The 23,201-nt window shown below is 43.1% G+C and overlaps 1 protein-coding gene across 1 annotated transcript in view; it reads left to right on the top strand.

The window, feature by feature from the left end:
* LOC123018429 (paladin-like) overlaps positions 1-23,201 on the top strand; it is a 77,551-nt gene that overhangs the window by 37,368 nt on the left and 16,982 nt on the right. The window contains exon 12 of the mRNA XM_044420509.1: positions 17,350-17,505. Within this exon, the coding sequence (XP_044276444.1) occupies positions 17,350-17,505 (156 nt within the window). The remainder of the gene's footprint in view (positions 1-17,349; positions 17,506-23,201) is intronic.

The following is a 23,201-nucleotide window of genomic DNA, read 5'->3' as shown; positions in this document are numbered from 1 at the left end:
TGAAGCTTTCAGCAGTATCAAGTGTGACGCTTACATAGAAAATGCATTGTTCCCAGGGGAGCCTTGTGCCAGCATCTTTATCTTGCTAGCGGGTAAAGTATAAAAAGCTACACTTTCCCTGAAGTCCTTTTAGAATGATAGATTGGAGGGCCCCGTTGGTAGGGAGAGAAGGAAGGCCCTTACCGGACCATAATGGTTTCCAGCCTTTTTAGTGGAGAGATATATAACTTTAGTGCGTAGCAGACAGGTTGTCTGCTGAGAGAAACAAATGGCTTTAGCAGACTGAAATAATAGTAAGACATTAAGTGCATGCCCTAAATATTCTCCGCCTGGCTCGCCTTTTTTGTTCTTTACATAAATCCTCTAGCCTTATTTATTTTTTAAAGAAGTTGTAAGAATCTTTTCTTCTTTGGATAGATCTACTTTCTTCGAAAAAGCATTCCTTGTGCGAGTGAGGGCAGCAAATCAATGTCAAAATGAACCTCCACTTGCTGTACTTTGATGCAGGCTTCATTCAGAGATTTACTTGGATTGTTTTGTTACTCTGGTACTTTAGAAAATCAAGATTGACTGGAACACAGTTGTCTCCCTCCACACACCCTTCCCAGTTTGTCCCATTCATCTTTAAAGGATAATCAGTTTTCACTTGCTTTAATGCTGAAATTTTATCACCCTGAGGTAGTGGTGTTTGCTTTCTGGGTATAAACTGTGATTTTAATTGTTATATAAGCCACTCCAGTTGCCATATTGGTTGATGAGTGGAATTAAATCTGTACCCACATTAATAAATGTTCCATTGTTAGTGCAAATTGTACTGTTTTGTGTCCCAAGACAATATTATTTGAAGAACAGCACTATTAAGAACTGAACATAAGATGGGTCAATGCGGGGAAAAATGGGTTTTCAGTGAGGTGTTTAGAAGAGCTGCTACTGAAAAAGAAGTGCTGGCTACTCTTACAGATATATAGTAACAACAACGACTGACAGATATTTGAGTTTAGATGGGAGAGAACATGCTCTCTTTTTTAAAGAATGGCAGTCATTCGATAGCCTAGAATAAGTCCTTTTTTTTTTCCTGAACTACTATGCAGACAATATGGAGATGCCATTTTTCTTACCATGCATGTCTATGTCAGTACTTGGATGAAAAGTACAACAATTTTAGAAATGTTAGCAGCAGAGTTGCCCATCTGAGTGCTTTTCTCTAAAACACTCCATTGATCAAAGTGAATGGCAAGGGATGGGCAAAGGATTGATGTTCAGTATTCTCTAAACATCGTCTTGCTGCTCATCTCATGACTGATTTCTGAAGATTGGTGACACCTGTGCACCTTCGCAGAATCTGTACACCTGTGCAGAATCCTGAAGCCATTGACTTCTCTTAGGCCAGGAGTTCATGGCAGGTGAAGGAATAAGCAACTTTGTACATACCAGCGGTTTTGGGCTACAGCTCCCATCAGTCCAATGGACATGGATTATGGGAACTGTGATTCAAAATGGATGGAGGGCACCAGGCTGCCTATCCCTGGACTACAACATGAAGTCTTATGCACACTTAGTGAATAGTTAAACTTTCAGCGCAACTTCAGGCCCATTGGAAATTCCATGGAAAATCAATAGTGGCGTGTATAGTGGCTTACATCAGCACCACTTCCAGAGGGTCAGAGCCAACCACAAAGCGCAGATTAAAAAGAGCATAACAGTGGGTTGATCTGGATCCTGTTACCAACTGAAGCTATTCTGATGCTAAACCTATTCAAATAGACAGACTGGGGATAAAACACATGCTTGAAAATAAGTACATCTTGATTCTCAAGAGAAAACACGGAGAAACGTATTCACAGTAAGTTTTCTCTGTATTGTGGATAGAGTTTGTCCATATTTTCTCATAAGAAACACGCACTTTTAATCAAAATAATGGATTGTGTCCCATGTTAGTCTAACGTAAGTTCCATTTGTTTCAGTGGGTGTGCTCTAAGTAGACGAACATGAGATATAACCCAGACTTAATCCTTTTTTTGGATGCTGCTTCCACAATATGAACAGCCCATTAAAATGAGGAACATGTGGCTCCTTGTGGTCAGCTGCTGTGGCTTCTAGACCTTGAACTGCAGCAGCCCCTCCACTGTATCTCTGCCCATTCTGTGCTGTAAACTGGTGGTGCGGTTTAGCTTTTAGAATGCAGCTTGTGGACCTTAGAATTAGAATTCTGGGATCTCTATATTCAGCCCAGCCCAAAATCTACCTGGGTTGTGCTGTAATATCAGAAGTGTTAACAACACTGGAAGCCAGTAGAATTTCTGTAAGCCATCCTGCGACGGTGGCAAAGGACAGCACATAAATGTTTTAATAACAACAGTTTTACTCCCTTTCCACAAATGCCAGAAGTAAAGTGAGGACAGAGCAGTCCAGCAAATGACACCAGTGCCAGTGTTTGGTTTGTGGGGTGGCGGCGGGGGGGTTAGTTAAGGCATCTTCAGTGGGACTTTTTTCCCCCAGTGAATCTACCTTCTCACTGTTCCCTGCCGCTGCTTTGCCACATCATTGCTACGACCTGCTCGGCTGCCAGGCAGAGAGTCAGTGAGCAGCAGGCAGTGCTCTGTTGCCTGGACCAGAGTGAGGGGCAGGTGAACAAGGAGGGTACACTGGTGAGGAGGAAGAGGAGGCGGTGGTCCAGGGGGATCCTGTTGGTGGGCCCTCTGCAGAAGTGTGCCCTGACTGGTGGGGACGGCTTGGCTTTCCAACTTGCTTCAGCCTTCCCTCATGTAGAGCCCTCAAATATTTTGGTCATCTGTTCTTTTCAGCTGTACAATATAAAATAATGTACATAATCAAGAGCAATCCTGAAAAGACAGGAAAAATACACCTCTTTATGGTCCTTCTTCATAGATCTTTGATTCCCCCGCAGCAATTTTGCAGATGGCTGCACAGTCTGGAGTGCCACCACCACCACCACCACCAAACTATAGGCTGCATAGTAATTTCTGCAGCTTCTGCTATCATTACAATTTTGCAGGGAAGTATTCTTCCTTCCTGTAGCTTAAAAACTAACTTGAGGCTATTTTTTGCCCTCCTGATTATTCTAATCATTAACAAGCTACTACTAATTAGCAACTAGAAATTTACTGCACCCAATCAGAGATGCTTTCTGCTCTCCAGTCACCAGCCTGAGAGAAAAAGTACTGATAGAGATCGATCGATATCAGAACATGTCATTCTCAGAATGGCTCTACAGAAAACCTGGTTCTGATCAGGACACTAAGGTCTTCTGTTTGGGTTTGTTCTTCTCATCTATGCAAACTTGGAGACTGGAGGCAAATTATTTGAGAAAAGGGATGTGAGAGATGAAATGAGGCCTCCTTATAAAAGCAGTTTAGTGGTTTCCCAGCTTCTGTGCACTGCATTGCAGAATATACTTCCCACACCCCATATGTATATCCAGGGTATATATCCAGGTCTGTCTAGAATTTATTGTCAGATATAAGACAGAATTCAAGACAACCGTTTCCTTTCGAAAGGATGTATGTGTTTTTATAGTCTCACACCCACTTTTTATGGTATTTGTAAACTTTTTACTAGTCTGTGTGCTATTTATAACTCTGTAAACATTTCCTAATTGTGTGGTGGTGGTGTTTTTTTTAAAGCATATAGATTTTAAAAGATTTAACAAGGCTACAAACTCGAACTTGGGAGTGTCATTTTGGTGTAATTGTACATTTTCCCATTTTAACTGCAAAACTGTGGCTCTGTAATGATCCCAGTACAGCTTTCTGCCTCTTTTGGGGATGTGCATAGTTTTCCTGTGTTAAGAAAAGGAGGCAGCAACTTGATTGTAGTCTTTATTAAATGCCTGTTTATCTCCCCTTCCTGCTGTTCTTTGGGCTGTAGAATGTGGCAATGTCTGTGAGATCTGCCATGTTGTTTCGGTATCTCTTTATGCAGCCATAAGACTTCGGCAGCCTACTTCTGTTCAACTTCCCTGGATATGTTACCACGTCTATGATAATAGGGATTTTAAAATACACCAAGAGAGAAATCTTTGGCAGTTGATAAATTAAAATGTAATCCTACTAGGACGGGCATGTGCCCACTTTTACAGAGATCAGTCCTCTACCTTGAAGAGCTGGCAGAGGACAATCTTCTGTCTGAAGGTGCTTCTCTACTTGTTTGGTTCATCTGGTTTAGAAGCAGGAACCATCAGAAGGAAGAGCAGTGGGGTGTCCATCCTTAGGGGTCACCTGGACAGCACCTATGAAGGCATAAACGTCACCATGTCAATCTTCTTGAATACAGTGAGAAGTTTAATATTGTTTCAAATTATTGCTATCATTTCTAAACTGTATAAATATAAATGTGCATATGCAAGTGTTAAGCAACTCAGTGTCTTTCTTTCTGGTAATGTAATTCTTCCTTTTGGCCAATGCATAAGTGACCACCCTAAATCCTGCATTTAGCCAGATGTCCCATGGTTTTCAAAGAAACTTATTCCCAGGTGAGGCTTGCAACCCTAGTTTGTCTGGTATTGCTTAAACCTTATCTCTTGGAAAGTCAAGCCAGCCCTTCTAGAGGATCAAAAGACAGTGATAACAAGCCACAAAGCAGACATTTCTCCTATGGGGAGGTCCAGCCATCAATTTATAATCCCACTTGGAGATGGAGAATATATTTATTTCTCTCCCTAACTGCTGCTTTTTGGAAAGCAGACATATATTCAAAGCACCACACTAATGGACTTTAAAATCAAGCTTAGATTGAAACATGTGGTTTTGGTAAACTCGCAAATTGTAGTGAATGCAGCTGGAGGGCATGCCCTGGACCTCAGCTGGAGATGATCATTCTCCAAACAACTGTGAAGTGCTGAGGTCACTTTAAAGAGAAATTCCCAAAGGATGATGGAGACCTCTACTCCCCATACACACAGCCCTTTCCTCCTCTATCCCCCCACCCCCCATTCACATTAGAAGTAGAAGGAAAATGCAGTCATTGCATCTTTGTTCCTAAGGGCTTGGTTCTTTGTGTAATACAGCTGCTCCCCAGCAACCATGGGACAACTCAGGACTTGGACCGTGGACTAGTCGGGGCCAGCTAGCCCTAGCCCTCAAGCCCAGAGGCAGAACCATTAACTCGCTTTCCACTCTGTGGAACCATTTGCACAGTCCAGATCGGTGTAGCCCAAGCTTGACAGTACATGTACCCCAGCAGTGGTGTGGGGGAGGCCGGGGTTGTTAGAAAGGGCTGTGAAGGATTCAGGCAGGATCAGGAGCTCATGTTAGCAGGATTCTTCGTGGCCACAGAAAGGAGAGCTGCTGGAGGGCTGAAAAGCAAACAGAATTTTTCTTGATTCAGTTCTTACTGCCAGACTCTTAGCACTTAAGAATTCAATTGCTGTATTACGAAATGACATGCTTAGCAAACACATTGTGTATCTGTAGGTGTTCACTAAACAACAGGAACATTCTATAATGTATGACTGTACTGAGTGTATATTGTTGGAGTCGGAAATTCAGATTTCTGCCAGCCATGAAGGAGTGAGTGACCTTTAGCTAGTCACTCTCTTCTAGCCTAACCTACCTTGCAGGGCTATTATGAAGATAAAAGTGGGGAGACTTGAATACTGCCTTGAGGTGCTTGGCAGAATAGCAAGATCTGAAGCTGGAATGGCCCAGTGGGGAAGGCTCTGTGCTCTGAAGCCCAAGCTTGTGAGTTCAAATTCCCTTTGGGGCAATTAGGGCTTTTCTGAGCGCCAGTGTGGTGCAGTGGTTAAGAGCATGGAACTGGGACTCTGAGTTCTAGTTCCCACAGAGCCAACTGGTAGACTCTGGGCTAGTCAAACACTCCCATCCCAACCTACCTCACAAGGGCTGTTGTTGTGAGGATAAGATCTGAGAGGAGGAGGTTAACGATACAAGCTGCCCTGAGTTCTTTGAAAAGAAAAAAAAGGCAGGAAATAAATATAGTGAATAAATAAAGGAAAGAAAGATGAAAATTAAAATAGATTGGAGAGCAAGAATTGGCTGAAGATTCTTGAGTGTGCACTTAATGGCAAGCTCAGGCTTGCCACCCTGTGGTATGTGAAATGGTCCTTAGCAAAATGCTGCAAAAATAGCTTTTATATTTAAGGAATATTTCCAAGCGGTTAGAATATATTATGATGTTGCATTACATTCATGCCTGCAATAAGAATAGGAAATCTTGATTCAGATAGTAGCAGCAAGCATTCCCCTACATGTCACTTCCTGCCTGGAGCAGCAGGATACGGAGAAATCTTATGAGACAGGAGTAACAGGACAAATTTTTCTGGGAGTGGGGGTTCTTCCAGGGTGGGGGTTTAAGACAATTCCCTGGACTGGAGATTCTCCATTCCTGTCTTACCCTGTTTTGTAATTATACCCAAACCCTTACTTACAAACTCCTAGGTGATACAGGAGAAACTTACATGGAAGCAAGAAGCATCAGGATTCAGGGATGCCACATAACCTGGTATAACAGGGCCCTAACCCTTCCCTGCTTTATGCTCCACCCTCAACACTTAAGAGGCCATGTCCATTTCTTAATAAAAGTGTTAAAACAACTGCTATGTCCTTTTCTTAACTGCAGCACTAGCAATAAGTTGCAAATAGTAGGGATTTGGTGGGAATGCTCTTTGGCCAAAACATACTGGAAAACAAAATTCAGAACAATGGTTTGTGTTATGAAATTCCACTTGGTTCCTGGTTTTCTTCCTCAGTTATATAGATGGAACAATTTACTAACAACAGCTGCAGTGGTATAGTCTCTGCAACCTGAATATTTTATGCTGAAAATTGGAGTTTACAATAACTGTAACTGCTGTAGATGTGACATGAGATTAAGAAGTAATACTTAAGAAATTAAAATGAAATGTATTTTAATATCAAGATGGACATAACTCCCTTAATTTTAGTAGGAGAAAATCTGGACTTCAGTCTTATATTGTAGGACATCTCCTTGTGATTTCTAGAATTTGAGAAGGTAACCTATTTTATTAGCTCTGAACAAAGGAGGGCAAGTTCTAGCCTATATTCTTTCCTCTTCATTTGTTTATTGGGAGAGTAGTTTTGTATTTTCATAAATTGTAGAAATAAGAGCCAAGGAGAGATTGGAATGAGAATGAAATTATGCCTTGTTGCTGGTTCCTTTTGAAGGGATGGGTGTGTTCTTAGAAGATTTTGTCTATAGGCTGTATGGATGCAGTTGCTAAGGAAGTAGGGAAGAATTTAAAGTTTGTAGAATTCTTCGGTCTGGGAGGGATGTGGCTAAGAACATACTGCCACAGGTGTGCAAGCAGTAATATATATTCTTGGAAAGAAATTGTGTGTGTGTGCATGAATGTACATGTAGGCATTTAAATCCTAATGCAGGTTAATGGCAGCCACTATTTCAAATGCTCAGGAAAAATTAATTTGGACCCTATAATGATTATTAAAACAATAATGTTGCCTTTCTAGTTTTGTTTTTAAAATGCTTGTGTTGTTTTATAAGCTATAGCTGAAGTAGAACTACCAAACAGAAGCAGGATTTAAAAAATAAATAAAATGATTTATTTGTGGAAATATTCCAGTCCACATGTGATTTACCAGCGCAAACATGCTATAGCTAGAAAAAAAACAGTTCGGACTCTTCACCCATAAAATTATGATGAGATTTCTTTGGATTTCTTTTTGTACCCAGTTGATGAAGTTGCACTTTTCTAGCATTAATAATGTAATTGTGAAACCTGAAGGGAAATGAGGATGGTTCTGTGTGCTGGGGTTTCTTGGAAACAAGGACCTGGAGCATGGGGAAATAAGGGGAAGCAAGAGCAGAGAAGGAGACTGTTTTCATTCAAAGAAGGTGGTGCCTAAACCTCAAGCCAGCGCCACCTACACAAATAATCAGTCAGTTTGGACTTCTAATCTGGCTGACATTTCAAGAGCTTTCTGGCAGGTTGTGCATCTGATGTATTGCCACAAGTGACTAGAGCAACTTCAGAATGATGTGAATTGTCATATAAATATGATCTGAGGCTAAATTTCTTTCAAGCCTTTTAATACCTGTGTTTAAATAGATGATGATGATGAATAGCATTATATTACATTTCTATACTGCCCATCGCTAAAGCTTTCTGGACAGTTCACAACCTTTAAGTCACCCATCCAGATTTCAGCCAGGCCTGATCCTGCTTAGCTTCCAAGATTAGGCAGGATCAGGCACTTCAGGCTACACAAAAGCTATATGGAAGAGACCCACAAGGTATTGGACTGAGTAAAAATACCCAAATAAATAAAATAAAAGGAAGCTAGATCTTATACAGGTTGTTCCTTTTGTCAGTTTGGCATACTTTCTTCATTTTATCTGAAGGTAATACAAATGCACATTCCTCACTTCATTTCACCATAAGGTAATGCACATTCCTGACTTTTTGATATTTGGTTTTGCCAGGGGCATCGACTAGAATGCTAATTCTTCAAACACTGGTGAAGTTTTCACTACCATGTGGGGCTGACGTGCAAGCTGACTCACTGTGCTGTTTGATAGTTGTTGTTAGTTGCAAAGTCATTAGTTAGTTGCAAATTACCCATTATGCTATGCTTTGCTAGTTGCGAAGTCACGTCCGACCCATCGCAACCCCATGGACAACATTCCCCCAGACTCTCCTATCCTCCACCAACCCCGGAGTCCACTCAAGCTCACACCAACTGCTTCAGTGACTCCATCTAGCCACCTCATCCTCTGCCGTCCCCTTCTTCTTTTGCCATCTATTGTTCCCAGCATCAGGGTCTCCTCCAGTGAGTCCTTCCAAGGTCTGAATTCCAGTCACCTATCCTATAACATGTGCTTATGGGTGAATCAGAGAGTTTGCCCTGGGATCCCTTAGAAGCTAACTAAGCACATGCCTGTGGAAGCAGGGCGTTGCTTGTACATGCAATGGTCATCACTGGATGACTGCATATCAAGTGATGATTTGTCATCACCGATCTCATTCACCCCACCTTGAAGGCTGCTCATCAAATGTCATCTCCACACTTCAGTACCACTAGTTTTTTGTATTGTAATTAATTCAGGCACTCTATGCTCATGCATGAACCAATTCCAAGTCCTTCCAGTTTTCAGTAGAACCTGCTTTGGACCAAAAACGCAAAGCTTTTTGCTTTGAAAGCTTTGGCGTGAACTTCTCTCTATGCTTCCTTTGAAAAGTCTGCAGTGGAATTGGAACAGTTGCATAACTGTTGCATTTTTCTGACATGGCTTTCTTTTAACAGGAATGCAAATCAAATTGGTTCTGTAACTAAAAGTATACAGTACTGTGAATGTCAAATAAGATGGTTCCTACTGATATGCTGGATGTCCGATTTAAAAACACATGTCCCTGTAGAGTTGCTCTTGTATTCCTACTTCCTTCCATCTTTATCCCCATTGAATTCAGTGGAGTTTGCTTTGAGTAAATAGGCTGCGGTTGAATCTATACTTCTATTTAAAAATATGGGGGTGGCAGAGAAAATATGAACTCCATTCCCACATCTGGAGTTTTTAAGCATGTGGGGAAGAAGCTGTTCATTGGGTTGAGACGAAGGATTTTCTAAAAGCATTGCGTGATTGCCTGAAAGCATTTCTTGCCACAGGCAAGTGGCTATTTACAAGCCTGGTGAAATGGATGATTAAAAAGCCAGACAGGGCTCCTGCAAATGGATACCACAGTGGAGGAAGGAGATGGCGGATGCGTGAAATGGTGAAAAAGACAGTGAGATCAGGTTGCTACAAATGATTTTTAGGTCCCTCTGATTCTTTATTGTAATATTTGGGCAGCTATCCCACAGGCCCATTAATTTTTCAGGAAAAGATCACAGAGTATTTCTACTGTGTGGTGCTTGAATTGGTTGCATGGTCATGCTGCAGTTGAACGTCAATATTCTAAAAAATTACATATGTTGCATGTGAGTTTAATTAGAACAAAATGCCTCTTGGAATGTTTGGGTTATTACCAGTTTGGGTAGCTGTCAGCTGCCCTGCTTTCCAGCTGTGCAGAGTCTGAGTCTAAAATTGGCCAGTTTATTGCCATTCAAAACCTACAACTTCCTGGATAATATTGGGCTACACATTTATTTTCCTGTCTACTTATTATTTGTGATCTAAAGAAAGTGGCTGCTTAAAAATGCAGATAGTGGCATGTTGTAAAATGTTTACTGAAATGGTTTAGATGAGAGCCATTCTTAAGCCAGAGTGTGCCTAAATTCGGCTGAATCGAACGAGTGGCATGCTAAATGGATTGGCAGTTGAGGCCTCTACACATACACACACAATGCCCACTTTGCGTATGTATTTATTACCTTTATGTATTTCTTTTACTCTAGACAGTATACATGTTCTTCACCCCATCATTTGATCTGTACAACCACCTTAGGTTAGACTGAGGGATGGTGGCTGGCCCTAAGTTACCCAGCAAGCTTTGCGGCCAAGTAGAGGTTTGTCCAGGTGTAGGCCAACATTTGAAGACTACGCTGTTCTGGCTTTTGCCACAGAGCAGCCTTCTTCAACCTGGTGTTTTCTAGATGCAGTGTGTTGCGTGTTGCTGCAGTTCGTTGTGTGTTGTATGTGGTTGTTTTGTTTTTTGTAAGCTGTCCAGAGACTTTAGTATAGGACAGCATAGAAAAACTTTAAATAAATAAATAATAGAATCATAGAATAGTAGAGATGTCTTGATGAAGGGCATCGAGTCCAACCCCCTGCTGTTGCAGGACAGCACGTTACACCATCCCAGTCAGATAGATAAATAAATACAGTGGTGCCTTGGCTCACAAACTTAATCCGTTCCAGGACTCTGGTCATGACCCAAATTGGTCAGGACCCAAGTCACATTTCCCCATAAGGTTCAATGTAAATAAGGGCAATCCATTCTGTAACCTTTTTTCAAAAATTTGAAACAAAGTGACAAAGAACAACAAAGTGACAAAGTACTGTACAGTACAGTAGAGAACACTAACCTAGGTGGGGGGAGGTTATTGTTTGGAGGGAGAGTCCAAACGATAATTGTGTGATAGCGATCATGCTCAAGGGGGGGAGATGGCTGCGATTGTGGGCGCATTCATGCAGGGAAGATGGGTGCGATCGCAGCCATCTCCCCCAACCCAAGCACAATCGCGCTGTCTTCCCTGCACGAGCGCGACCGCAGTTGTGGCCATCTCCCCACTCCCCCGAAGCACGATCATGCAGGGAAGACCGGCGCCATCACCCGATGCAGAGTTCGCGACCTGAGGCAAAATTTTGCCAAAATTTCTGTTCGCGACCTGATTTGGTCATGAACTGAGGCATTCGTGAGCCGAGGGACCACAGTAAATAAATATTGCCCTGCTGGGACATGCAGTCCGACAGAGCAAGGGGGCACCAGGTAGGGGGAGAGTGTCCATGAACCATGATTGGAAGCTGCTTCATTCTTAGTGTGCACTTGGAATTGGATTCACACAGTCCTGTGTGCCCAGACTACCCTTGGGCCCTAATTTTATTCCAGAGAAGCTAGGGTTTGTAGAATTTTTTCTGTCTAAATTGCATAGGATTGTGTCCTTAATGTCATATTTTTTGCTTTTTAGTGAGGAGTTGGTAATAACTGGGGTGGGGGGGGGTTAGACTACAACTCCCATAATCACTCATTATTGACCATGCCAGTTGTGTCTGATAGGAGTTGGAGTCCAACATCTGGGGGGTTATAACTCCAAGCATGTGAAGGCTCATAAATCCAAACTACTCACTGAGAGTAGGTTGCTTGCTGCAGTTCTGCACACACTGCTACAAAAGCTTGCTCAAATGTAAGTCCCAAATGAAATGAATGGAACTTCACCCCCAGCTTAAGGGATGCAGCATTGCAGCCTTATTGTTCTGGCCTTGCTACATTCAAGTCATCTGCTGATAGATGAGCAATTCTTGCTGTGTCAGATTGGACTGTTCCACAGAAACTCAGAATTACTGTCACCTGAAGGAGTGAGTTCCTTGGAGTGGATAGTCCTTACTCTGACACACACTAAAAGTATGTGTTAGAGTAATACTTTTAATTTTAATCCAGGGTAATACTGTGGGTCTCCACTTTTAATTTGGGAAACCATGAATCTTTGCTCATTAGAAGTATGGAAAACAGTGCTTTAAAAGGACACTATTTTAATTTAGAGCTGGAGAATGTGTGTAACCAGTATTAGATTTTGGAGAATGGAGTTGCTTTCTACTGCTTTTGAGACCTTTATGTCATTACAAAACAGATCGCAAACAGAAATTTGTAGCAGATGTCTACTGACTTTTTAAACGTGTTCAGTGGCTCAATATTATCCATGTTCACTCAAAAGTAAGCCTCACTGAGTTAAATAGTACACACTCCCAGGGAAGTGTGTATACCAGGATTGCAGGCTTGCTATGCTAGTTTTCTCAAGCCCTCAGGTTCTTCCTCTCCCTGTTTTTGTGGTGTTTCTGTTCTATAAAACGTTAACTACTAATTTCTACTTATAGCGAAATGGTTACTTTGAGATCAGCTTGAACTGGAGGATGGTGCCTGCTAGCCTTCAGCCAGAAACTATGAAGAAAGACCCAAATACACCTCAAAATGTCTATATCAGTGACTGCTCCTGTGTGGTCATGACTCAACTGAGGTCAAGGTAGGGACAGGAGATAGGAGGGGGATAATTCTTGGTTGCTACAGACTTTCAGAAATAGAAGTGCTATATAAAACAATGGTACAGTTTATAGCCTGAAATCTCAGAGAGAGCCTATTCCTAGCCCTTTTTTTTCTTTTGCATTGCGATTGTGTATATGCAAGTAGGTAAACACAACAATATTTTTTTCTATTTTGGGGGTCTTCTCAGTTTAAATGAGGAGTGCTTTAGCATATGCCACAGTTTAATGAGAGCCTGAATTGCCAAGTTTAAATGTGTTCTTTTAGCCACTGTCCAGGAGCTGTTAGTTCTCCCAGCACAAGATGTGCTTAATTCTGAGTCAGGGTGTCTTTCAGCCCACAAGACAGATTCCACTGCAGAATGCTCTTGGGGCCACACTCGGGACCAGAGTTAGGGCCAAATGCAATCAGAGTAAAGGTAATCTCCCTTCCCCAAAGTAACAGCATATCTTAGCTTAAAGTACTTCCTGCTCATAACTAAGCCTTCATTGAGGTATTTCAGGCTTTTAAATGTGGAAAGCACTTCAGAAAAGCTGGGAAATGGCCAACTGATGTGCAATTGGGAGAATGGTGGCAGGGCCAATTGGTACCCCAACCTTCTGAGGCTGAGGATTAGCACCCCAGTTCTGATCTTTGCACCCCTGTTCCAAGTTGACTACTGGAGGCAGCTTCAAGGGATATTTTCGTACAGTGTGTGAAAGGATTCCAAAATCCTACAGGCTGTGTGTGTGTGTGCACACGCACGCTGGGGGGTGAGGTGGGGTGGGGGAGGACTCTTGCAAGATCACCCTAATTGCAGGAATGGTTCCCTTCAGTAGCTTCCAGGTATAATTCTGGCATGGAGATGCCTCAGAAAATCAGGCCATTATTCTGGATTGGGACCATTTCTACACAGAGAAGTCTGGTAAATCACTTTTTAATACAGGTAGCTTGTTCGGATAGAGGAGCTATCAATCCAAGATTAGAGAGAGAGTTTTGGGAGGTAGTTATTGATAAATCTTTGTTCATAAGTAATCCCATTCTGTGATACCAGTGCATGCAGTGAGCCTTTCCAACTTACGTTTCATGCATGGAGGCCAACCATATTGAGTCTGTCTGCTGCTTTCTCAAAAGAGGTCTAAGCATTCCTTGGGGATCTAAAGTGGCAACAATTAGCTCTGACTAAAAATAACTGTATTGGCAGGGCCATCCTATTCCTGAAATGATGTGAAACAGACTTTTGGGTGGCAAGTTTTAGAGAGGCTGAATCCAGCTTCCTTCTAAGGAAACCCTGGCCTAGTCCATGGGGTGCAGCTTTCAGTTTGCGTTTCAGGAATGACGATATCCAAGCAAACAAATGTTTCTTGTGCAGTTCTGCCTGAAAGAGGGCTCTTTTGACTCGTGCAGAATTGCCTGAAGGAGGAAAACAAATGTGAGCACAAGTGTGCACAAGGGAGATATGAGCAAATGATAAGCGATGCGTTAAAAATCATTTTGAAGAGTGTATTGCCATCCATGTCAAGACCAACCATGCAGAATCCTTTAAATGTATCAGAAGGAAGGAGCCAGCTAGAGAGGTAGCTGGACCATTGGAGGATAATGGACTTCAAGGAGTGCTAAAGGAGGATAAGAAGAGAAGCTGAACAAATTCTTTTAATCTGTCTTTATGGCAGAAGATACAGGACAGATACTGATGTTTTCAGGAAGAATTATCCAAGGAACTGAGACAAATAGTTGTGAGAAAAAAGACGTAGTCAAATGGAAAGTGAATTAATCATCAGGCCCAGACAGTTTCCATCCTAGAGTTCTTAAGGAACTCAAATATAAAACTGCTGACTTTCTTACAAAAATATAGAAGTATAGAAAATAGAGTGTGTCAGAAGGGGTCTCTTCAGCCATCTAGTCTGACCCCTGGCTGCAGCCGGCTCTGTTCATGACTTGCCTACCATGTGCATGTCCAGCCTGTCCTTGAACACCCTCACCGATGGGGCCTCAACGACCTCCCGTGGAAGCCCATTCCACACCCTCGGGGTCCTAACTGTCAGGAAGTGCTTCCTGGCATCCAAATGGAACCTTGGCTCCCTGAGCTTTGCTCCGTTGGAGCGCGTCCTGCCTTCCTCTGCAGGGGAGAACAGGCCTCTACCCATCTCCATGTAACATCCCCTCACAGCCAACAGATCCCCCCAGTCTCCTCTTCTCAAGGCTGAAAAGACCCAGCTCCCTCAGTCTCACCTCTTGCAGCTTCCCTTGCAATCCAGCCACTATCCTTGTGATTAGCCACTGATTCCAAGCTGGCTTTATCCTTCCTGGAATGTGGAGCCCAAAACTGAGCACAGTACTCCAGTTGCAGGCACACCAGAGTAGTATAGACTGGCAGTAATACCTCTCTTGATCTAGAAGCCATCACCTGTGAATTTGATCAGCAGACTGGTCACTCCCTCTTCCGGGTCATTGATGAAAAGATTGAAAAGATCAGTCCTAGGACAGAGTCCTGGGGACCCTGTTTGTCACTGGCTGCCATCCCGATGATTCCCCACTAATGGTTCCCTCTGCTTTTGGTCTGTCAGCCATGCCCTAATCCATTGGACAGTGCATCGGTCTATCCCAGAACTCCTCAATTTTTCCACCACTCTGCACCACTCTCTTAAAGGCCTTGCTGAAATCCACATAAACCATATCCATCACGTCCCCTCTGTCTAGCCACCTCAAAACCTTGTCATAGAATTCCACAAGGTTTATCTGGCAGGACCTGTTTTTGCGGAAGCCGTGTTGCGTGGCCGCCAACCTCCCTTCCCTATCTAGGGTTACTAGATCTCTGCCTATTATGAGCCTTTCCATTGTCTTTCCCAGAAAATACATAACATGTCCCAAAGATCAGCCTCTATATAAGCAAATTGGAGAATGGGTAGGGTAACACCAGTTCTTAAAAGGGGATCCAAGGGGCTCCAGGGAATTACAGACTGGTTAGCTTGATGTCTGTTTCAGGTGAATTGGTTAAAAGTTTTATTAGTAAGCATATAGACAAGCATGCAGTTAATTCTGCTGAAAATAATCAACATGGCTTCCACAAAGGTAGAGCTTGTCTTACTAACTTTTAGAGTTCTTTGAGAGTGTCAGTAAGAAAGTGGACAGGGTTGATCCAGTAGGTATTGTTTACTGTGACTTCCAAAAAGTTTTGACGATGACCCTCATCAAAGTTTCCGAAGCAAATTTAACAGTGATGGACGGATTGGAGGCGATCCTCCAATGGATCAATAACTAGTTAAAGAGCAGAAAGCAGTATGTGGGAATGAATGGTCATGTCTCCCACTGCAGGGATATAAACACTTGTGTCCCATAATAATCTATATCAGGACCAGTGGTTTTCAACTTACTCATAAAGTATTTGGAAATAGGAGTGAGCAATGAAGTGGCCAAGTTTGTTGATGACGCCAAACTATTTAGGGTGGTTAGCTGAACGGGGTTATGAAGAACTCTGAGATTACCTCTCCAACTTGGCATCGGAAAGGGAAATGTGGCTCGCTGCAAGCAAGCGTAAAGAAGTACATGTTGGAGCAAAAGATCTGATCTGGCAGTCACTGATCCAGAAAAGGATCTTGCGGCTGTGGTAAACAGGTCAACGCAAATGCCATCCCAGGGTGCAGCTGCTGCGACAAAGCACTGTCCTAAACTCCATGTGAGGCCTCTTGCCAGCATCATGGTGCATGTAAACAAATCGATGGTTGTACTTTTGCATACGGTTCTGTTGCTGCACCTAAAAGGGATATTGTAGAGATGGACAAAGTGCAGAAAAGGGGCAGTTAAACTGATCAAAGAGCTGAAACAACTCCCCTATGAGGGAGGAAAGGTTACAGCCGCTGAGGTGGTTTAGCTTAGAAGAAAGGTGAGTGAGAGGAGACATGATACAAGATACATGTATGCACGGTGAGGAGATAGCAGAAAGGGAGACCCCCCCCCCTTAGGTCTAGGAACCAGCATCATCCCATGAAGCTAATTGGTGGGAGATTCAGGACAGATAAAAGGAAGTAGTTCTTTATATAGCACATAGATAAATTATAAAATTTATTTCCCCAAGATGTGAAAGCTACCATTTTGGCTTGAAAAGGGGATTGGACAAACGATAGAGGAAAAGGCTGTCGATGGCTACTCGTCCTGATGGGTTCCAGTAGCAGAGGCAGTATGCCTATGTACCAGTTGTTGGGAACGTGGCACATGGGAACATGGAGCTGTTGCGCTCATTTCCTGCTTGTAGGATCCTATGGACAGATGTTTGGCCACTGTGCGAGGACTAGATGAGCCATCGGTCTGATGCAGCAAAGCTCTTGTTTTGTGCATTACGTCTTCAGAGCACAACTTTATATGTGACATTTATTGCTATGCTCCTCTTCACACTTTTGATTACTCTTCTGATCAGTGTTTTGTTTTATGGATAAAAGTGTTTTCCTGCAGAGCATGCCCATGGCCTCTTCCCACTTTTAATACAAAGGCTCTACAACTTGAGCTCCTCCCATTTGGTCAGCAGCTTCCAGTACAAATCTCAGTGCGCAGGACGTAGCCCTGCCACCAGAGACCTTATACAGAAGAGGCTCTAGTGGTTACAGTTCTGTGCAGATACCTTTGATATTGCATTGATAACATGCAAGGAAGCCTGCATAGTTTGAGACTTGCAGGGCAACGCTGCTGGCCAACACCAGCACTCAAGTTACAATCCTCAATTTCAGGGGAAGACCGCTAAAGAGGAGAAGGACTTGCAGACATTGCAGCTGAGGAGCCTGCAGTACTTGGAACGCTACATCTATCTCATCCTGTTCAATGCATACATGCATTTGGAGAAAAAGGACTCCTGGCAGAGGCCATTTAGCACCTGGATGCACGAGGTAAGCTCTCTTGGTCGGCCTTTCAAGGACATCGATCCTAACTGTTGCAAAAGTCTCTCTGAGTTTGCTGATCAGTGCTTGCTTCCAAAAAGGTGAAGCAAATGCTTTCATATCTAGTGGTGCATTTGCTTATTCTGGACCAAGAAGTGCAGCCAGTTTATCAAGCAAGTGTTTACTTTTCTGTCTGTCTGCCCCTTCTTCCCAGAGTATGCACCATAACAAGCCAAATTCTATACCGCTTCAGTATAGAATATGTATATTCAGATAAGCTTCCAAGCCTTTCTTGACAGCTAGAAGCCTTCTTCTATTAGTATTTATTTTATTTATATACCACCCAATAGCTGAAGCTTTGTGGGCAGTGAACAACAGTTAACAAATACAATATGGCACAATATAAAATAAAAGAATCAAAAATTAAAACCACGTTTTAACAACTAAAACCAATCCATACTGCTATCTGGCAATATGCCTCTCTCCCTTGTGTTCTTTGCAGTTGGTACGTGCCTCAGCCAAGAAGTCAGTCTTAATGTGGAGCTAAAAAGACAGTATGGTTGGTGCCAGGCAGGCCTTGGTGGGGAAATCACTCCATAATTTGGGAGCTATCACAGAGAAGGCCCTTCTTGTTGCCACTGGCCAAGCTTGCCTTTGACATTTGGAGGAAATCCTCAGATGTTGGCTGTAATGTCCAGGTACATTGTGGATGGAAGAGGTGTTCCATCACGTATTGTGGTTGCAAACCATGTAGAACTTTATATGCTAAAACCAGCATCTTAAATCATGGTCAGAAGGATCTTGGCAGCCAATGCAAATGGGACAGAACTGGAATTATATGTTTGGACCATCTGATCCTGGTTTTCAGTCTGGCCACCATTTGTACAAGCTGCAGCTTCCAGTCTGTCTTCAAAGGCAGCCCCATGTAGAAATCTTGGCAATAATCTAGTTAGCAGGTTACTAGAGCACAGATTGCAGAAGCCAGGCTATCCTCGCCCAAATAGGATTGAAGCTGGTGGAATGCACTCCATGCCACTTAGAACTAACTGGACATCAAGTGACAAAGGAGGATCAAGGAGCACCGCCAAGCTGGGGCCTGCTCCTTCAGTGGGAGTGCATCCCCATCAGGAAGGGATGAGCACCTTCTCTCCAGTCAGAGGAACCACCTACCAACACCACTGTCTTGTTATTAAGTTGAGATTCTGAGTATGTTGACTTTCATAGCTGATATCCACTCCTAATCTTCTATGGTGGAATTGCAGAATTATGGAATAAATTTAGTCCAGTTAGTAACCTGAAAAGGCCCATGCCAAATGTGCTGCTCGATTAGTGAGCAGTTCATCTTTTAGACAGTTTACTAAGTTGTCACTGGAAGATACGTTGCCATTATACTATGAAGTGAAATAGTTTACATATGATGTTAGAGAGGCATCACATAAGACTAGTTCTGGTCCATTTCCACTGGCTGCCTGTGTGCTTCTGCTCTCAATTCAAGGTGCTGGTTTTAACCCATGAAGCCTAAGGCTGCTTAGAACCACGATAACTCTCGGAACACCTCTCCCAGCTGCAGTCTTCTCAGACACTACACTCAGCCTCAAGGCCCTTCCTCCAAGTGCCTACTCCGAGGGGAGTGTGCAAGGTGGCAACAAGGGGAGGGCTTTCTCTGTGACGGCCCCCCGCTTATGGAACAGCCTCACCACTGTGGCCCGACTGGCACCAAATTTGTCATCTTTGCCAGGTTAGGTTGCCCTTCTATGCTGAGGCTTTTAAAGACTTATCTGGATACCCAGGGCCCATCCCAAATGTTTTAACTATTCTTTCTTTGTTATTTGGTTTTAGCTGTTTTAAACTTTTAATGTATTTTTGACTGTATATATTTATTGAATTTGATTATCTATTTTATGGACTTTTGTTAACTGTCCAGAGAACTTTGGTTGTGGAGCAGTTTAGAAATGAAATAAATCAACATCATCATCAAGGAATTGTGAACCCCAGAAGCTGACTGCTTGCATTGGTCTGTTTCACATTGTTTTCTTGTAGTTTGTTGAAATATGCCTTGTTGTTGCAACTGAACTCGTCCTTGCAAGCAAACTACGGTTTGTTAACATGCTACAAACCACCAATAGGAGCCATTTTTTGTTGGCTTATGAAGGCTGTCTCATTCAAACTATGGCTTGTAATGATGTCTATACTCAGAACAAACTGGTTTGTTCACATTGCATTCTGCTATGAAATGGAGATGCCAGAGAAGTGCAGCCTGAAAATCAGGCTGAAAAAATTGAAGGCTGGTAAAATGGGCAGGAGAGAAACAAGGCAGAAATGGGAGGGGAGCTACAGTTTTCTGCTCATCTGTGGGATTAAATTCATGGCTAAGATGATTGATGTACTTTTTTGTTTTGTTTTTTTAATGCACTGAATGTTTTCTTAGCTGCTGCTGCTTAATTGTTACGGCTTTCCCCTAAACATGTTTGCAGCCATGGTTTCAGTCAGTGCTCAAGATATTGGAATTCCTGCATATAAAGGAGCAGCTGAAGGATCAAGATGCTAACAAAAGTCTGTGGGTACTTGGGCACTCTTTAAGATCCACATGCCAGTATAGCCTTTTCTCAAAACTGGATATCTTTGCTGAATGATCTCGCTCAAGTGTTGCATGACTCTTGACAAAGAGACACTGTAGAGGTTGCGAGACTCTTGGATGATTATAAAGGGAAGCCCATCATTATGATAAGCATCTGTGTTGAATGTATGTACGGTAATGGTACAGAGGGAAACCACCAGGATGGGAACAGCATGTTCGGGTCTTTGTTTTTTGTTTTCCAAGTCCACATTTCTGCCCTCCCAGTTCCAACAGTTGCTCGCAGCGGCTGCAGTATTCACCCAGCTGTCACAAAGGAGCCTTTGCAAACATAAGAAGCAGCTCTCCACCGCATCCTGTCATGCTGCGCATCACTGTTTAAGCTTGGGGAGGGGGAGCCGTAGCCATTGCATTCCTTTGGGATTCGTTCCCATGGAAAACAGCTGCTGCCTTATTGTTTTGGTTCAGTATTCTCTCAGAGTATATTTTTACATTGCAGAGAGCAGATCTTTGCAAGCCAATGGTTCCAGCAACTGTACAGGCATGTACCAGCTCTTGGTCTGCAGCGAGATTTGCTGGGTGACCATGTGGAGGAGAACAGCACAGGTGGTTGCTGACGTGGCCACAGTCCTGTCTTCTGCGCTGCCCGCGTGTCTCAAGGAGTAGTCAAGATTCAGCTCCTGGCAGTGCTGGCCAACAGTCCAGCCAGCTCCTCCATCCTTGGAGTTACCTAGGGGCACAACCCATGGCTTAGTGGTCATTTTCATAAGCAGGGCTTCTGATCTCAGTGAGCAAGGAAGAACTGCTATTACCTGCTTCTGTGGATCAGGAAATAGGTTGTTGAGGTCTGTCCCAACTCTGATCTAGGGACTGTTTCCTCTAAGCAGGGCAGCTGCATGTAGGTCAAAATCTGCATGCACTGGTAAGGAATGCATGTCAGACTTTGCATGCTGTCTTAAAGAAGAAAGGGGCCATTATTTTTTGGTTTCTGCTGAAACTAGGAACGGCTATGAATGGACATTTATTAACTGGAAACTCAATGCTGATGCGCACACAACCACTTGGAATATTCACTGCCTCCGTTACTCTGTCTCCTGGCAAGAACTTGAGCATGTGCCTGTATCTCATTAGACATCCAGAGAAGCGGTGGAATTATCTCCTTGTGATATTGCTATATAAGAATATAAGAACAGCCATGCTGGATGAGACCAAAGGTCCTTCTCTTTTAGACTTTTGTTCCTATAATAGCCAGCTCGCTGCACGCTGGAAGGCTGCAAGGAGACATGAGTGCAGCAACTCCCCCTGCCTGTATTTCCCAGCAAGTGCTACGCACAGGCATGCTTCCTCTGATGCTGGAGGTAGCCTGGAACCAACAAACGCCCCAACTTCATGTGTCTGTCGATGGGATCTGGGCCACCAGTGACTGAGATCTTGGAGGTCAGGGCAGTTCGATGAAGATCCTGACCCAGCGTGCAGCTGCTGTGAAAAAGGCGAATTCCATGTTAGGTATAATTAAGGCTCATTGCAATAGGGATCTGCCTTGATTGAGGACCAGGGCAGGTGCCATACTCGAGCTGGCAAAGCTCACTAATCTACTGGCATCCCTGAGCCTCCCAAAAGATCCACATGCTTGCCACCTGTTAGGCACCAGCTGGGCCAGGCCACCTCTTCTCCTTCTCCAGGAATTTGCCCAATCCCCTTTTAAACAATCATGGCCATCTCTACATCTTGTTCAACTGCGTAGTTTACCTATGTGTTATATAGGTAGTATTTCATCTGTCCTGAATCTCACACCAACCAGGTTCATGAGATGATCCTGGGTTCTAGTACTGAAGAAGGGGAAAAATCCCCCATCCATTTTCTGCCCACCGTGAGTAATTTAGTACAGCTCTGTCATGTCTCCAGTGCTCATCCTTTTTCCAAGCTAAGAATTCCAGATGTTGTAACCTTTCTTGATAAGGGAGCTGCCCCAGCCCCTTGATCCTCTTCGTTGCCTTTTTCTGTACTTTTGCCTAGGTTTGGTGACCCGAACTGTACAGAATGTTCCAAGTGTGGTTGCACTGTAGATTTACATGATATTGGTATTTTTATGTTCAATTCCTTCCCTTATGTCGAGCATGGAGTTCACTTTTTTCACAGCTATCACATACTGAATATACCAGGAAAAAAGGCACCATGGCTTGTAGTGTTGTCTGCACAAGCATCCCTCCCACACAGTTTTTTCTCTTCTGGTTTCTCTAGAATTCCTGTAAATACTGTTATGTTTTTCCTCTTGTCAATCTGAGGCACCCCCACTTTGACACATCTGGATTCTAATTTTGACCTGGAAAAAAAGAATTGTGGTTTGTCCGCATTTGAACCGCTGGCCATTTCCCTGTTTTTGCTCTCCCGCTGTTTTGCCAAACAGTTTAGGAAAAGATGGTATAGTTTGTGTTAACCTGCCAGCAGCTATAGAAAAGCTTGTTGAGGGGGCTTTGTGTTTTGTTTTGTTTTGTTTTGTTTTGTGTAGTAGTGCTTCTTTTGTCTTTAATCACTCTGTGTTTGTGCCTGCAGTCATCTCTTTACAAAATAAATAAATAAGGTTAATAACATATTGATAGGTCCTTCCAAATTCATTCTATAAATCATCTGGGGTAAACAGATTAATTTCTAGGATATAATTTGTAAATCTGAAATATCAATTCATCACATTCGTGAGAATCATAATCCCAACATGTAGTGATGTCTCCGAATAGGAGGGTGTGAAAGATGGAATCCTTGAAGCAGCTTTGTAGCCTCTCCACTCTGGATAGCTCATGTGACGTCAATGCATTGTAGCAAATTAGTCAGCACATGGGTCCATCTAGCCTAGCACTGTTGACACGGACTGGCAGTGACCTTCCAAAGATTCAGGCAAGAAAATTTCCTGCCCTAATAGGAGCCACCAGGGGTTGAACCTGAGCCTTTCTGCATGCCAGAGAGGTGCTCAGCCATTGAGCTAGGGCCTTCCCTTTGCTCCAGATTCAATGCGTTAAGGCAGAAGTTGAAGGAAAAGTTAGGATCTGCAGGCCAGCTACTGCTTCCAGCATGCACGCACCTATTATTATTATTATTATTATTATTATTATTATTATTATTATTATTATTATTA

This window comes from Varanus komodoensis, unplaced genomic scaffold (assembly GCF_004798865.1).
Source record: "Varanus komodoensis strain SLA01 unplaced genomic scaffold, ASM479886v1 scaffold11, whole genome shotgun sequence".
Classification (NCBI taxonomy): domain Eukaryota; kingdom Metazoa; phylum Chordata; class Lepidosauria; order Squamata; family Varanidae; genus Varanus; species Varanus komodoensis.
The sequence above is the reverse complement of the archived record's forward strand: the minus strand, read 5'-3'. Positions and strand labels throughout refer to the sequence as shown.